This window comes from Poecile atricapillus, chromosome 2, assembly GCF_030490865.1.
Source record: "Poecile atricapillus isolate bPoeAtr1 chromosome 2, bPoeAtr1.hap1, whole genome shotgun sequence".
NCBI classification, from domain to species: domain Eukaryota; kingdom Metazoa; phylum Chordata; class Aves; order Passeriformes; family Paridae; genus Poecile; species Poecile atricapillus.
Genome location: NC_081250.1, coordinates 1,495,364 through 1,511,306, shown reverse-complemented (window position 1 = coordinate 1,511,306; position 15,943 = coordinate 1,495,364). Strand labels below are relative to the sequence as shown.

The window sequence follows — 15,943 nt, the reverse complement described above, 5'->3', positions numbered from 1 at the left end:
CTCCTCCAGTGCAAACCGCAGAGAAACATTCCCAAATCTGCGGATTCTGATGTAATAGGGCTGAGGTTTGGCATTCCAGGACAGCGTTCCAAGCCTCAAATCCCGATCAGAGCTGTCATTCAGGGCCCAGCATTCCTGACGTTATTGCAGCCCAGTGGGCAGGGCGAGGGGAAGGAGGGAATGAGGAGAAAGATGCTGAATTTGTTGGGTTTTTCTGGGATTTGTTGCTAAAATCGGTCTGGGAAAAGCAGGACAGGCCGGGACAGGGGTGGGCAGGAATTTTAACCCTTTCCAGGAATCCCTGAGTTCAGCTGCAAGTCCCAGCAGGATCAAGGAAAATATCCCGGTGTTTGTTGGAAACCTCAGGGTTTCGAGGCCAACTTCAGGAAACAGCAACCTAAATTTCCTAAATTCTTAATTCCTAAAGGATTAATTATTAGGAACTACCCTGTGACAGGATCTTTTCCAATGGGATTTTGGCAAGCTCCGGTTGTGTCTGGATTGGATAACCACAGGCAGAGGTTGCTTGGGATTTCAAAATGGGAAAAATAAACGCAGGTGATTTTTTTTCCCCTCACATCCCGTAGCCAAAGCATTTCCTTCCCGTGTTTTCTGGTGTGGGTTACACTCGCCCAGGCTGGACATCAGTCATCCAGCAACGGCTAAATTTTGCAATTCCAGCAAAATTCCCAGCTCAGCAGGCGTTTTATCCAGGGAAAAATTCCCAAGTGATCCCTGAATTGGGTCAGGAGTTTGTAAAGCGCTTTGGGTTCCTTTGGGATGAAAATGCCACAAGATTCCCAGGGATGGGATTAACCCCACTCCATCATTAATCCCTTGTAAAATTCCCAGCTCAGCAGGCGTTTTATCCAGGGAAAAATTCCCAAGTGATCCCTGAATTGGGTCAGGAGTTTGTAAAGCACTTTGGGTTCCTTTGGGATGAAAATGCCGCGAGATTCCCAGGGATGGGATTAACCCCACTCCATCATTAATCCCTTGGGGAAAATCCCACCGGGAAAATCCCACCTCCCCACCTCAGGGAACACAAACCCCCCCTTCCCAAGCTTCCAAAAAGACGGGAATCCCCAAGGATCGGGGCTCTGCGTGCTGCCAGGGTTGTGTGGTGCAGCAGTTCCCCGTGTGACGCTGTTTTCTCCATCGTTTCTGCTGCAGGAGGTCTTTGATCGCCTCTATTTGATTTATACTGTTGGATACTCCATCTCCCTGGGATCCCTCACAGTTGCTGTCCTTATCCTGGGATACTTCAGGTAGGCGGCTCTGTTTTTACCTAAGCGACACCGAGAAAGCCCCGGGTTTTTCCGGGAGGATGAAACTGGGGTGGCACGCTTCAGGAAACCGCCGGTGGTGGTGGTGGCGTCTGGGATTTGGGCTGTGTTAGGGTATCCTAGGAAAACTTCCTGCGGGATGGCGGGTGGGATGTTCAAATTCCTTCTGCTTCCCTCAGGTGGAGTTTTCCAGGCCCTCTTTGTAGCAAATCTTCCAGGAATGCCTTGGAAGACTGTCCAGGAGTTTTCTGTCCCTATCGTCCCCGCGGGTGGCTGGTTTAGCTTTAGATGGCTGGTTTGCAGAGAAATACGATTTCCTGAGGGAAATTCAACTCTAAATCCAGATGTTCTCGAGGGATAAAGCAGTTGAAATGGATGGAAAACTCCCAGGCTGATTTCTCCAATCTCCCCACACTGCTGCTCTTCCCAGGGATCCAAAAATGACCCTCCTGACCCCATCGTGTGCCCTCCCTTCCCACCACCCCTGCCAAGGGATTTAAACCCCTAAATACCACTTTGAACCCTCATTGTCCATTCCTCAATCCAGTGTTGCATCTTCCATCCCTGGAAGTGCCCAAGGCCAGGTTGGACAGGGCTTGGAGCAACCTGGGATAGTTGGAATGGGATATTTACGGTCCCTTCCAGCCCAAACCATTCTGGGATTCTGGGATTCTTCTGGGCACAAACAGCGAGGGGTGGGAGGGATGAAAGGTGTCACCCATATCCAGGAATCTGTCCTTTGGGAATGTTCTGTCTGGTGACCCGACAGAGAAGGGTGACCCCAAACCCTGAGCCCCAGATTTGCTTCCCTTCGATGTCTGCTCGTGTCTTCTCCTAAAAAAACCTGCGGGACGTGGATCAGAGCTGGTGGGGGCCACGACAGCCGTGTGGTGTCTGCAGCGGGATTTGGGAAGCTCGAGCCAAGCCCTTGACATGGAACACTGGGAATGAAACGTGGGGCTTCGGGCTCTGAGAGTGCTCGGAGCAGGCAGCAAAAGGCGTCAAGGCGGTTTGCTTGGATAGCAAATCCCAAATCCGTGACAGACCCAATCCAAAGGGAGCTGCAGACCCCATCCCTCCACCACGCTCCTGTTCTCCCAACATTTTCCCTCCACTGATTTCCCACCGGACACTGGCAAGGTTGTTAAAATATTCCGTGTCCATGTGTGCAAGAGAATTCCTGGTTTTCCTTTATCCATGTCTTTATCCCACTCAGAGCTTTTCATTTCCAGCCCAGACCACCTGGGCAGCTGTGGTGGAGCATTTTTATCCCAAGGATCAGAGCAGCAGCAGGGATCGAGCCAGGTTTTATCCTCGATAATCCGGAGATTCGCGCCGACTCCCTTTCAAATGCAGGGAGCAAAGCCAATTTAGACCTCATCAGTTCCACTTGGTGTCATTTGGATTATAAAAGCTCAGAGAGCAACTGGTGATGTTATCGTAACGTCCTGCAAAAGGGATAGAAACATAACCATTAATTAGTGCAGGTTATTGGGATTTAAGAGGATATAAATCCATTCATAAATCCAGGCACCAGAGCTCCAGAGGATGGAGGGGACCCCAAGAGGTCAGTTCCTTCTTCCCAAAAATCCTGATTCCTGATTCTAAAATGCACCTCTTCTCCCTGGTTCTGACCCACTCCCCTCTCACCATCCCCAAAAAAACTTTTCCTCCTCAAAGGACCTTAAAGCGCTTTACAACCGGGATTTGTGGGGCCACTGCTGCCGCTGCTGGGGTGGAACCCACAAACTGCTCCACAGGATAACATTTACAGCAGGAAAACTGGGAGAACAGCCCAGCACACCGGAGTTGCTGCTGGAGTTGCTCCTAAATTGAGCTGGGCAAAAAAAAAAAAAAAAAAAAAAAAATTAATGGTTTACAAAAAGCTCTGCGAGGTTTCCAGTGGCCCCAAGTTCTGGAGCCTTGGGAATCCAAGGGCAAGTGTGGATAGGAGAGCGGGAATGGCTTTCCACTGCTGGAGGGCAGGGTTGGAGCAGATTTGAGGAAGGAATTCCTGGCTGGGAGGGTGGGGAGGGGCTGGGATGGAATTCCCAGAGCAGCTGTGGCTGCCCCTGGATCCCTGGAAGTGTCCAAGGCCAGGCTGGACAGGGTTTGGAGCAACCTGGGACAGTGGAAGGTGTCCCTGCCATGGCAGAGGGTGGGATTGGGTAGACTTGAAGTCCCGTCTATCCCAAACCATTCCATGATTCCCTGAAGCCCCTGGAGAAGGTATCAATCCATTTCCCAAGGCCAAGGGAGAGCAGGGAATGAGGTGACCCTCACTCTGCTCCCCATGGGGACACGGCGCTGGTGGGAGGAGCTGGGGCTCTCCAGAGCCGGAAGCGGCCCTGACTCCATCCAACAGCTGGAGTAAACTTCCCAATCCCTCTCCTCCTCTTCCAGACGTTTGCACTGCACTAGGAACTACATCCACATGCACCTGTTTGTGTCCTTCATGCTGAGAGCCGTCAGCATCTTCGTGAAGGATGCGGTCCTGTACTCCGGGTCAGCCCTGGAGGAGATGGAGCGGATCTCCGAGGAAGATTTGAAATCCATCACGGAAGCACCTCCAGCGGATAAATCGCAGTTTGTGAGTATTGCCAGAGCAGCGTTTTCCCAGGATTCATGTCTCTGTCCTCTCTGTTCAACACTTACCCTCTTTTTGGGGAGTTTTCCACCCAACTCATCTGTCACAGCCTCTTCCCGTCCTTTCCCATTCTCAATCCGTCGGTTCAGAGGGATTCCCCATTCCTGAGCTAAGGAAAAGCTCCTCTCATGGCAGTCAAGGTTGATGGTTTGATTCCCACCTGCATTCCCCTGAGACCCCCTGGAATTTGCAGCTGTGGAAACGTTCCCGACCATCCCATCACAAGGCACATCCAGCTTGGCTCGTAACACCTCCACAGATGGGGAATGCACGATTTTCCTCCCTCCCATTTGGAAAAAAAGACATTTTGGAAGGGAAAATGGGGGAAGGATGTGCTGTCATAAAAAAAAAGGGGGAGGCTCATCTGCATAAAGGAAGTGGTGTCTGTGAGAGGGACCTTGGGCAGAATCACTGAGCTTGGAAAAGAATTCCAAGGTCATCCAGCCTTGGAATGGTTGGTGGGTTCCCAATCCTCACCTTGTCCCCAGCCCAGAGCCCCGAGTGCCACATCCAGGAATTCCTTGGATTCGTCCAGGGATGGGAACTCCAAACCTCCCTGGGCAGCTCCTTCCAATGCCTGAGCCCCCTTTCCATGGGGAAATTCCTGCTGATGTCCAACCTGAACCTCAGGTTCCCTTTATTGGTTTTATCAACTGAGTGGACTCAGCATCCCAAAATTAAAATGGAACTGAGGTCAGTTGGACTCTCCTCCAAAATTCCACGGGGATTTCACTGTACAGAAATCTCTGATGGCAATATCTGCATTGTCCACGTGCTTGGGGGCATGAAGCCCATCCTCACTTTTCCCACATCCTGAAACTCTCGGCTCTCCCTGTCATTGGTCTCATCAAGGATTTCCCATGGAATCCATGGAATGGAATCCTGGATCTGGTCCCTTCTCACTTCCCACAGTTCCCTGACAGGAGGGGACAGCCAGGGAGGGTCGGGCTCTGCTCCCAGGGAACAGGGACAGGAGGAGAGGGAACGGCCTCAGGCTGGGCCAGGGCAGGCTCAGGGTGGACAGCAGCAGGAATTTCCCCATGGAAAGGGTGGCCAGACCTTGGAACTGCCCAGGGAGGGTTTGGATTCCCCACCCCTGGAGGTGTCCAAGGAATTCCTGGATGTGGCACTTGGTGCTCTGGTGGGGATCAGGCACAGGTTGGGCTCGATGGCCTTGGAGGTCTTTTCCAGCCTCAAGGATCCCGGGATAAACCTTCCTGCCTGTGGATTTGCTTGGCTTCTCAAGACTTTCCCAGCTTGTTCTACAACCATGGACCAGCACCACCCTGTGAAAAATCAGAGGATTTGGGAATGTCCCGCTGTGCATCCCAGTGTCCAGCTGGGATGACTTTGTCATTGTGTTCCTTTCCCATCCCGGAGATCCGTGTCATTCATTTACAGTCTCACTCAATTCGCTCCAAAACTCTCCTTTTTTTGGACAGAACACAAAATGTTTCACTGCATTGTTTGGTGTTTCTCCTCGTGGCGGGCTCATTATAAGGATTAATTAGGATAATCCATGGCATTCTTTGGATATTAGCATTTAATGGCCTTTCCCACTCTTCAGAATTGTGAGGCAAACAAGAGATGAAGGCGACAATTAATTCATTTATTTTGTATCCAAGTGAAGTGGGGACTTGGCATTTTTTGCTTCACATTCCCTGCACGAGGCAATAAATATGAAAAATAAATATAGAAAATATTACCAAGCCTAGGTGGGGATTTTTCATAAATATAAAAAATATTAATTAATTTAGGGGGATTTTGAATGAACCTATTTTAATTTCTTCTGTCTGTGAAAAAAAAAAATTAGTGCAATGTGTACATATCTTATCAATATGCAAATATATGTATAGATGTCTATATTGATGGACAAAAAATTAACAAAAGAGCTGTGCCAGGATAAAAAAAAAAATCTCTTTATATTTCCAAGGTATTACAATTAATATTAAAATTACAATTTCTGTCAGTCCTTTGTATTCCTCTCAAAGGAAGGGACAGCACAAAGCTGGGCCAAGGGATGGGGCAGCCACAGAAATCCTGGGAAATCCAACTTCCCAGGACACCCACATTGACAGGGAATGGCTTTGTAGTGATTAAACCCAAAGTGGCACCAATATTTTGCAGCCTTTGTCTGCTGGAGCTGAGAAATTTGGGAAGAAGGGTGGCTTTGTCCCGCTCTGTCCCAAGGGAGTGTTGGGTCACAGTTGGGGTTTTGCTTCCAAAAAAAATACAGGATTTCAGCTCAGTGTGGAGGAGAACTGAGTGTAGGAGCCTCTCCCAGATCTCCCACCTTGCAGCTCAGGTTTTCCAAGGAAAAACCTCCAGGCTCCGTTTTCTCTTGGAGCTCCAGGCTCCAAAGGCAGCAGGAACCATCTGCAGTAGCTCCTGATTGCTGAGGACAGACAAACAACCCCGGAGGATCCTGGCGTGGATATCCATGGCAGGATGGGGTGACCTCATCCCACCTTGGTCTCTCCTGGAAGGAGATTCCAGGTGCTGTGGCACCAGGACAACTTGGCCGAGGTCCAACATGGACAAGGGACAGAGGGAGAAGATGAAACACAGGGAAAGACGAAACCCAACTGCTCTAGGAAGTGTGTGAGCCCCTCCTCACCGGGCTGGGAGACAGCAGGATCAGGCCATCATCTCTTTTTCTCTCCTTCCCAACTCCCCTGCTGTAGGAAAAATCATCTTCAGCTCGGGAGTTTTATTCCCCCCCCATTTTTTTTCCTTCCTGCTCTTCCACGGATTTCCCCCCTCATAAAAAAAACCCCTGAACAGAATTTCATTATATTTATTATAATAATTATTTATTAAATAAAATAAATAATAAAATAATAATAAACAATAAAATAAAATAATAAAAATAAAAAATGTATTATAGTTATTATAATAATTATCCGATTTAATTATTTTCCTTTTTCCACCTCTGTTTCCCGCCCCACCAAGAATTTCACGCCCTGTTCCTTCTCTGTCCTTCTGTGGTCGCTGCAGGTGGGCTGTAAAGTAGCTGTCACCTTCTTCCTCTACTTCCTGGCAACCAATTACTACTGGATCCTGGTGGAAGGGCTCTATCTCCACAGCCTCATCTTCATGGCATTTTTCTCAGAGAAGAAATATCTTTGGGGATTCACGTTATTTGGCTGGGGTAAGTCATGGCCGCCTGGAAAAGCCTCTTGGAGGTGTTTCTGGAAACTGTGGATGGACAGAAATATGGGAGAGGGGGTGGAGGCAGGATGGGCATCAGGGGGCTCTCGCAAGGACGGGTTTTCCATTCTTTTCCACCCTTTTCCATCCTTTATCCTTCCAGAATTGTGGTGTTCCCACTGTGGCTCTTCCAGGGTCTCCAGAAGGATCAGCCCAGGCTTGGAGAGGCAGCACAAAGAGCCAGGGAATCCCAGGATGGGTTGGGATTGGGAGGGACCTTAAAGCCCATCCAGAGCCACCCCTGCCATGGCAGGGACACCTCTCACTGTCCCAGGCTGCTCCAAACCCCGTCCGACCTGGCCTTGGGCACTGCCAGGGATCCGGGGCAGCCACAGATCTCTGGTGGAGCCTCACCACCTCAGCGTTTTACCGCCCTTCCAGGGCAGGAAATGTGAGGGCTAAATTTGGGATGAGACAGCCAATTCCAGGGATTTATCCCCATCTCTTCCCAGGATCTCCTGTTGAGAAACCAGCACTGAGCTGGAGGGGCAGAAATCTGTGGGAGGTTTTGAGCATCTGCTCCCAATGAGAGCCCCAAGCTCTGATTTCCTCCCTCAAACCTCAGCTGGTTCAAATCCCTGAGGTCTCCTGAGCCTCGGAACACCACTGGAAAACCTGCAATTTGTGGGGAAGACTTTTTTATTTTCCTTTTCTTTCAACTCGGGCATCTTTTCCCTGAGTAATGAGAAAGGGGCGGGATGTGGGTGCAGGGAAGGGGCTCATTAGGAGAAGACGTTTTGGGCACGCACATTTCGGAGGAGAATGGGATTTCTGTTCGCTCCTGGCTTTAATTTTGGCTTCCCAGGAGTTACGAGGTGCTGGGATAATAAAACAGCTGCCCACAGTTGTCTCGGAGTCTGGAGGTTGGGAGGAGAACAGGGAATGTTTCCGATGGTCCTGGAGGATGTGAGGAAGGATAATGGGGTGCAGGTTTAAACGGGAATTACAGCAGGAAAACCTGTCCGGGGTGGGGTGTGGCTACCTGGCTCAGCACCCCTTCCCAAATTCCATATCCCAAATCCACCTGGACACATCCTGACTGCAATTTAGGACAAGGTTCAGGTGTGCACCACCCCATCCCCATTCCAGAACTAGATTTTTATGGGAAAAGAAAGTTGGTGGCTCTCTCTTAACGGTGGAGCTGGGAGCAAGGCAGGGAACACGGAACTGAGTTTATGAAGGATTTCAGATTTTTGGGATTCCATGCTCTGGGGCAGGGCTCTCTCCAGCCTTTCTCCTTCCCAAATGGGATATGGGGAAGATGTTGCTTCCCAAACCATCAGCTGCTCCATGGGTCAGAAACTGCTGACAGATGATAAAGATGGGAAGGGTAAATACAGAAATATTCCAAAGTGGGATTCCAGCTCTCAGGAAAAACCTAGCCCTGGACGGCTGGAAAAAAATTTGGGAAAATCAACAAATTAAGAGATATTTGATGGGGCTTGGAGTAACCTGGGATAGTGGAAGTTGTCCCTGCCCTTGGCAGGGCGGGGAATGAGATGGGATTTAAGGTCCCTCGTAACTCAGATTATTTTGGGATTCTATTTTGGGGATTTGGCATTTCTTATCTCAGCTGCCGAGGGACAGAGAGGGCTTTGGATGGCACCTCTTTGCTAAAGCAAATGAACAAAACCCCAACTAAATTGAATTAGAGAAGAGAAATAAACTCATCTTCCTCCAAACCTTCAGGCTCTGTAAAAAATTCCATCTCCAAAAAAAAAAAAATAATAACATCAGACTGCAAAAAGAGCAGACTCAAAGAAGCAGCTTCCCAGAGGGAATTCAGGAGGAGAGGGGGAAGCGGCTGGAAAATAATGCCGTGTGTTTAACGAGCAGGACCAAAGGAAAACGTTGGGATGGTTGCTCTCGTTAATTCTCCCGAGCGCTGCCAGGGAATAATCATTTTATCGGAGCGACCGCAGGGCTGGAGGCACACCTGTCACAACAGCCAGCATCCCCGGGCTTCCAGGAGGCTGTCCCGTGGAAATTTCTCTGGAATGAGAACACACGATCCCTCCGGTGGCAGTTGGGATTGCTTTGTTTGGATTGGGATGATAATGTCCGCACAGGCACCCGCTCAGGCGGATTGTTTGGATAATTTTTGGGCACTGGAAAGGGCAAAGCAATCCAGGAGCCACTGGAGACAGTGGAAAAATTCCAGTTCCCTGCAGCGGGCACTGGATCCCGCCCACACCGCAGCAATGAGTGACAGGGAATTGGGGATAAATAATTATCCCACAGAAAAGACGGATTTGCACTCAGACCTGGAATATTCAGGCAATAATCAGAGTCGAATTTGTCCTGCCTGGAAATCTCCGAGGTGGAAACAGGGAGTGAAAATCACCCTACAACATCTTATTTCTGGGAAAAGCAGGACAAAGAGCAATTCTTTGATGCCACCTCCACGGATTTCTGTCCAGTATTTTCAATCCACATCCTCACTGGCACACGCTCCATCAAAGTCCTCAATTCCCTTCTTCCAAGGGATCCATCCTGCCGATGGAAAGGAACTCATTCCCTGCCAGCACCCACCCCAAATAAATAAATAATGACATTATGGGCTACAATAAATCCCTTGGGAGACTCCCAGCTCCCTGCAGCTGTTTTTCGAAGGAAGTTTAGGAACCATGACCAATAGTCAGGAAACCCAAGCTGATTCCGTTGGCATTTTTGCTTCACACCGCGTTAATTCCCACACACGCGGCTGGGCTGCCCGGGATTTCAGCAAATTTCAGGGACACCTGGAAAAGATAAAAAAGGATGGTGGGAGGTGCTCTGAAAATCCATGAGGATGAGCCCTGTGTGTTTATCCAAGCAGGAATAATCCTTCCCTGAAAAATTTGTAGCAAGCAGGACCAGAGGCCTTCAAAGTATTATATTATTACTATATTATTATTATTATTATTATTATTATTATTATTATTATTATTATTATTATTATTATTATTATTATTATTATTGTTGTTGTTATTGTTATTGTTATTGTTATTGTTATTGTTATTAATAATAATAATAATAATATTAATAATATTACTATTATTACTATTATTACTATTACTATTATTTTTACTATTATTATTCCCTTTTAATATCCAGGAAAAAGGGACACAGAGGGACTCATAAAACAAAGGCATCGTTCCTCAGAGAGGCCTTTAAATCCCAGGGAATTGACAGAATTCCCAGATCCAGGGTCTTTAGTCCTAAACTCCCTCACTCCACATGCCTGAAACCCATTTTTCCAGCTGCTGGCAGACACGGACACGGGAAAAGCCCTGGAGGGGTTGGGGTGGCCAGCGGATCTTTCCCATTTTCCGTCGGCTGGGGAGATTCCTGACTTTATAGCACCTGCATTGTACACACTGTGTGTGGGGCTGGAAATGCACAGCGCATACAATGTGGATTCTGTACAAGTCGCTCACGGCATGGCGGGCTGGGCTGGATCGGGGTAGGACTTCCATCATCCATCCATGGATTCCATCCATCCATCCATCCAAAAATCCATCCATCCATCATCCATCATCCATCATCCATCCATCATCCATCCATCCATCATCCATCATCCATCATCCATCATCCATCCATCATCCATCATCCATCCATCATCCATCATCCATCCATCATCCATCCATCCATCATCCATCATCCATCCATCATCCATCCATCCATCATCCATCCATCCATCCATCATCCATCCATCCATCCATCCATCCATCCATCCATCATCCATCCATCATCCATCATCCATCATCCATCCATCATCCATCCATCCATCCATCCATCCATCCATCCATCCATCATCCATCCATCCATCATCCATCCATCCATCCATCCATCATCCATCCATCATCCATCATCCATCCATCATCCATCATCCATCATCCATCCATCATCCATCATCCATCCATCCATCCATCCATCATCCATCCATCATCCATCCATCCATCATCCATCCATCATCCATCCATCCATCATCCATCATCCATCCATCCATCATCCATCCATCCATCATCCATCCATCATCCATCCATCCATCATCCATCATCCATCATCCATCCATCATCCATCCATCCATCCATCATCCATCCATCATCCATCCATCCATCATCCATCCATCCATCATCCATCCATCCATCATCCATCCATCATCCATCCATCCATCATCCATCATCCATCCATCATCCATCCATCCATCATCCATCCATCCATCATCCATCCATCCATCATCCATCATCCATCATCCATCCATCATCCATCCATCCATCCATCCATCATCCATCCATCATCCATCCATCCATCCATCATCCATCCATCCATCCATCCATCATCCATCCATCATCCATCCATCCATCATCCATCCATCCATCATCCATCCATCCATCATCCATCCATCCATCCATCCATCATCCATCCATCATCCATCCATCCATCATCCATCATCCATCCATCATCCATCCATCCATCCATCATCCATCCATCCATCCATCCATCATCCATCCATCCATCATCCATCATCCATCCATCCATCATCCATCCATCCATCCATCCATCCATCATCCATCCATCCATCCATCATCCATCCATCCATCCATCCATCCATCATCCATCCATCATCCATCCATCATCCATCCATCCATCCCTCCCTCCATCCATCCATCCATGCACATCCTGGGATTTTTAGGGATAACTCTTTTCCCCTGGTTATTTTATTGTTGCTTGGGAGCTCAAAGTCAGCACAGGATTAGTAAAAACAGGAATTATGTCTCTCCTGAAGTTCAGAACAGGCAAGAGAGGAACAAATTCCTGCCAAATATATCCCAATCTCCCAAAAAATCCACAGTTCACCCTTAGAGCTTTGCCGTGGTGGGAATATCCAATCTTTCATGGACAGCCCTTCAACACGGCAGTTCCTCAGTGGGTATAAACGGAATGAGCACCAAAAAATTCAATCCACTGGATGATTTTCCAGCATCTGCCCTGCTTTCCATGGATAGATCGATAGCAGGGAGGAGGAAAGATCCAGTGCCTGTCACCTTCCCTCATTCCAAGTCCCCAATGCGACAGGTCAAGGATTTTCTTCCCAGTGCCAGCACCACGGGGAATTGTGGAACAGGGATGAATTCCTTATAAATGTGGCTTTGTAGGAGCTCTGGGCCTGAGTGAGGCTCTGTGTTTAATTATTTATGCTTTCTTATATTACCTCGGCATTCCCAGCTCCCGCCCGGGATAAGGGCCCCGTTGTCCCCGGCTTTGGGACACAGCCGTCCCTGCTCCACACCCCGTGGTCAGGAAAACCTTTAAGCACCCTAATGAGACTTAAGTGCATGCTGAAAGTTAAGCCTAGGCTTATCCCCGAGCCCCCGTGAGCTTAGGTTGGGAACAGCCTCTTCACAGTCCCCGCTGATAAATGTCGCCTTTATTTATTTTTTAATAATTTTTTTTCCCCCCCACCTGAAAGGGGTCATTCTTCCCGAATTTGTGGAAGCTACTGTGGCTTGGATCCTGCTTTTTAAGGGAAGCCAGTAGGGGACTCAGTTGTACAAATAACTGGACCCTACAAAAATAAATACAAGGTTGCATTTGGATTTGGGGGGATTTTTTATTTTTTTTCCAGGGAAAAGATGATGGCTTGGGGTATCTGTGCTGGAATCAGGATGGTTCATTTGGGAATGAACCTTTGGCTGGATATTTTGGAAGCATAATCCTAAATTTTAGCATTTCTCCTCTTCGTGCAGCAGCTCTCTTGTATTTAACAGAGCTTCCAATCCATCCAGGGATTTTCTGGGAGAAACTCTCTGAGCCTGACTCCTGCTCTACCTTTCCTTGATGTGAAGGAAGGGAGGAAAAATCTTGGAGAAGGTGTGCTGCATAAAACCATTGGAATCATGGAATCATGGAATAGTTTGGGTTGGAAGGGGTCTTGAGGATCATCCTGGTTCCACCTCCTACCATGGGCAGGGACACCTCCCACCATCCCAGTCTGCTCCAAGCCCTGTCCAACCTGGCCTTGGGCACTTCCAGGGATCCAGGGGCAGCCACAGCTGCTCTGGGAATTCCATCCCAGCCAGGAATTCCATCCCAGCCAGGAATTCCTTCCCAATATCCCATCCAACCACTGGGAGCCATTCCCTGTGTCCTGTCCCTCCATCCCTTGTCCCCAGTCCCTCTCCAGCTCTCCTGGAGCCCCTCCAGGCCCTGCAAGGGGCTCTGAGCTCTCCCTGGAGCTTCTCCTCTCCAGGGGAACATTCCCAGCTCTCCCAGCCTGGTTCCTGAGTTTTCTGCTTCCCATGGGATGGGTTGGCCAAAGTTGGTTCCAGCACTCTCAGGCCTCGGAGACCATCGAGCCCAACCATCCCCCAGCTCTGCCAAGGCCAGCCCTGACCTTGTCCCCAGGTGCCACATCCACAGGGATGTCACATCCTAACAGGGATGGGGACTCCACCCCTGCCCTGGGCAGCTGGGCCAGGCCTGGACAGCCCATTCCAGGAGGGAATTTTCCCAATTTCCAACTGAGCCTCCCCTGACCCAGCCTGAGGCCGTTCCCTCTCCTCCTGTCCCTGTTCCCTGGCAGCAGAGCCCAAATCCCCCCCGGCTGTCCACTCCTGGCAGGGAGTTGTGCAGAGCCAGAAATTCCCCCTGAGCCTCCTTTGCTCCAGGCTGAGCCCCTTCCCCAGCTCCCTCAGGAATTCTCCAGCCCCTTCCCAGCTCCCTCAGGAATTCTCCAGCCCCTTCCCAGCTCCCTCAGGAATTCTCCAGCCCTTTCCCAGCTCCCTCAGGAATTCTCCAGCCCCTTCCCAGCTCCCTCAGGAATTCTCCAGCCCATTCCCAGCTCCCTCAGGAATTCTCCAGCCCCTTCCCATCTCCCTCAGGAATTCTCCAGCCCCTTCCCAGCTCCATTCCCTTCCCTGGACTCGCTCCAGCCCCTCAATGTCTTTGCTATGAGCACCCCAAACTGAACCAGTTCAGTGCTTAGATGTGAAACTCAGCTTTCCCAAGACTCAATTATTCCTGAATAATTAAAAACTGCTCCTTCCACCTTCCCCTAACCCAATCCACCTGGAATTTTGGTGCTGGAGCCCTCGGTCCCGCGCTGACCTCGTGTCACCTGTGTTCTCTTGCAGGACTCCCTGCTGTGTTTGTCACAGTGTGGGCCAGCGTCAGAGCCACTCTGGCCGACACAGAGTAAGTCCCACTGGGTTTTCTTCTCTCCCCTCCATGTGCAGAGTTTTGTGGGATTTCAGATTCAAAAGGAAAAAGAGCCAGGCAAAGCTGGAATTCTACTCCGACGTCATTAACTTTCGGAGGAGGGTGGTGGATGGAAGGGAAGGATAATTTTTCATTTCGCAGGATTCAGTAAATGGGAATACCTGTGGTTGTTATCCCTGGGGACAAAGGGATTGTGTCACAGCTGGGCAGGGACAAGACAGGAATCCTTCAAATCCCAAACGAGCTAGAATCAATTTGGGACACAGCAGCTGCAGCACAGTCAGAGAAGTTTGGTGGTGCTGGGGTGGTAGAGCTCCAACTCCTCCATGGATTTTACAATCCCAGAATGGTTTGGGTTGGGAGAGACCTTAAAGCCCATCCCATTCCACCCCCTGCCATGGGCAGGGACTCCTTCCACTATCCCAGGTTGCTCCAAGCCCCGTCCAACCTGGCCTTTCCCCCAAAATTCCCAGGCTTGACCACACAGGCGCTTCCATCTTGCCAGGATCCTCCAGCAGAGGGTCCCCAGGCATTCCCAAATGGCTTTGCATGGGAAGACTCCACATTCCAAAGGGGATTTCAGCTCCTGGCTTGGACGGGTGGATCAGCAGAGCTACTGAAGGGTGACAGGTGTGTGACACCGGCCCATCCTCACAGTGGCTTCCAGGGAACACTGATGGCTTTCCGGCCTCGTTTTCCCGGAGGAGCTGGCCTGGGAAAACTGCAGCTGCCACCTGGGGATGTTACCTGGATCAGATAAGGAAAAGCCTGTGGCATTCCTGTCTCCAGAGCTGGAGAGAATTCCAGCAGAATAATTAACACTGGGTCAGCTTTTCCAAGGACTGCTGGAAACTCCTGGGAGCAAATAGAGCCCGCCCCTTCTTGGCAGATGGAGGATTGGATCCCAATATCCCAACATCCCAATATCCCAACATCCCAACTTCCCAATATCCCAACATTCCAACTTCACAATATCACAATATCCCAACTTCCCAAAATCCCAATATCCCAACATCCCAATATCCCAATATCCCAACATCCCAACATCCTAATATCCCAATATCCCAACTTCCCAATACCCCAACATCCCAACTTCCCAATATCCCAACATCCCAACATCCCAATATCCCAAAATCCCAATATCCCAACATCCCAATATCCCAACATCTCAATATCCAAATATCCCAATATCCCCATATCCCAACATCCCAACTTCCCAAAATCCCAATATCCCAACATCTCAATATCCAAATATCCCAATATCCCCATATCCCAACATCCAAATATCCCAACATCCCAATATCCCAACATCCCAATATCCCCATATCCCAACATCCCAATATCCCAACATCCCAATATCCCCATATCCCAACATCCCAATATCCCAACATCCCAATATCCCAACATCCCAATATCCCCATATCCCAACATCCCAATATCCCAACATCCCAATATCCCCATATCTCAACATCCCAATATCCCAACTTCCCAAAATCCCAATATCCCAATATCCCCATATCCCAACATCCAAATATCCCAACATCCCAATATCCCAACATCCCAATATCCCCATATCCCAACATCCCAATATCCCAAC

At 49.1% G+C, this 15,943-nt stretch overlaps 1 protein-coding gene across 1 annotated transcript in view; it reads left to right on the top strand.

Moving 5' to 3' along the window:
* The window catches only part of PTH1R (parathyroid hormone 1 receptor), an 89,423-nt gene that overhangs the window by 62,809 nt on the left and 10,671 nt on the right, over positions 1 to 15,943 (top strand). The window contains exons 5-8 of the mRNA XM_058830448.1: positions 1,174 to 1,268; positions 3,690 to 3,876; positions 6,931 to 7,084; positions 14,262 to 14,322. Of these exons, the coding sequence (XP_058686431.1) occupies positions 1,174 to 1,268; positions 3,690 to 3,876; positions 6,931 to 7,084; positions 14,262 to 14,322 (497 nt within the window). The remainder of the gene's footprint in view (positions 1 to 1,173; positions 1,269 to 3,689; positions 3,877 to 6,930; positions 7,085 to 14,261; positions 14,323 to 15,943) is intronic.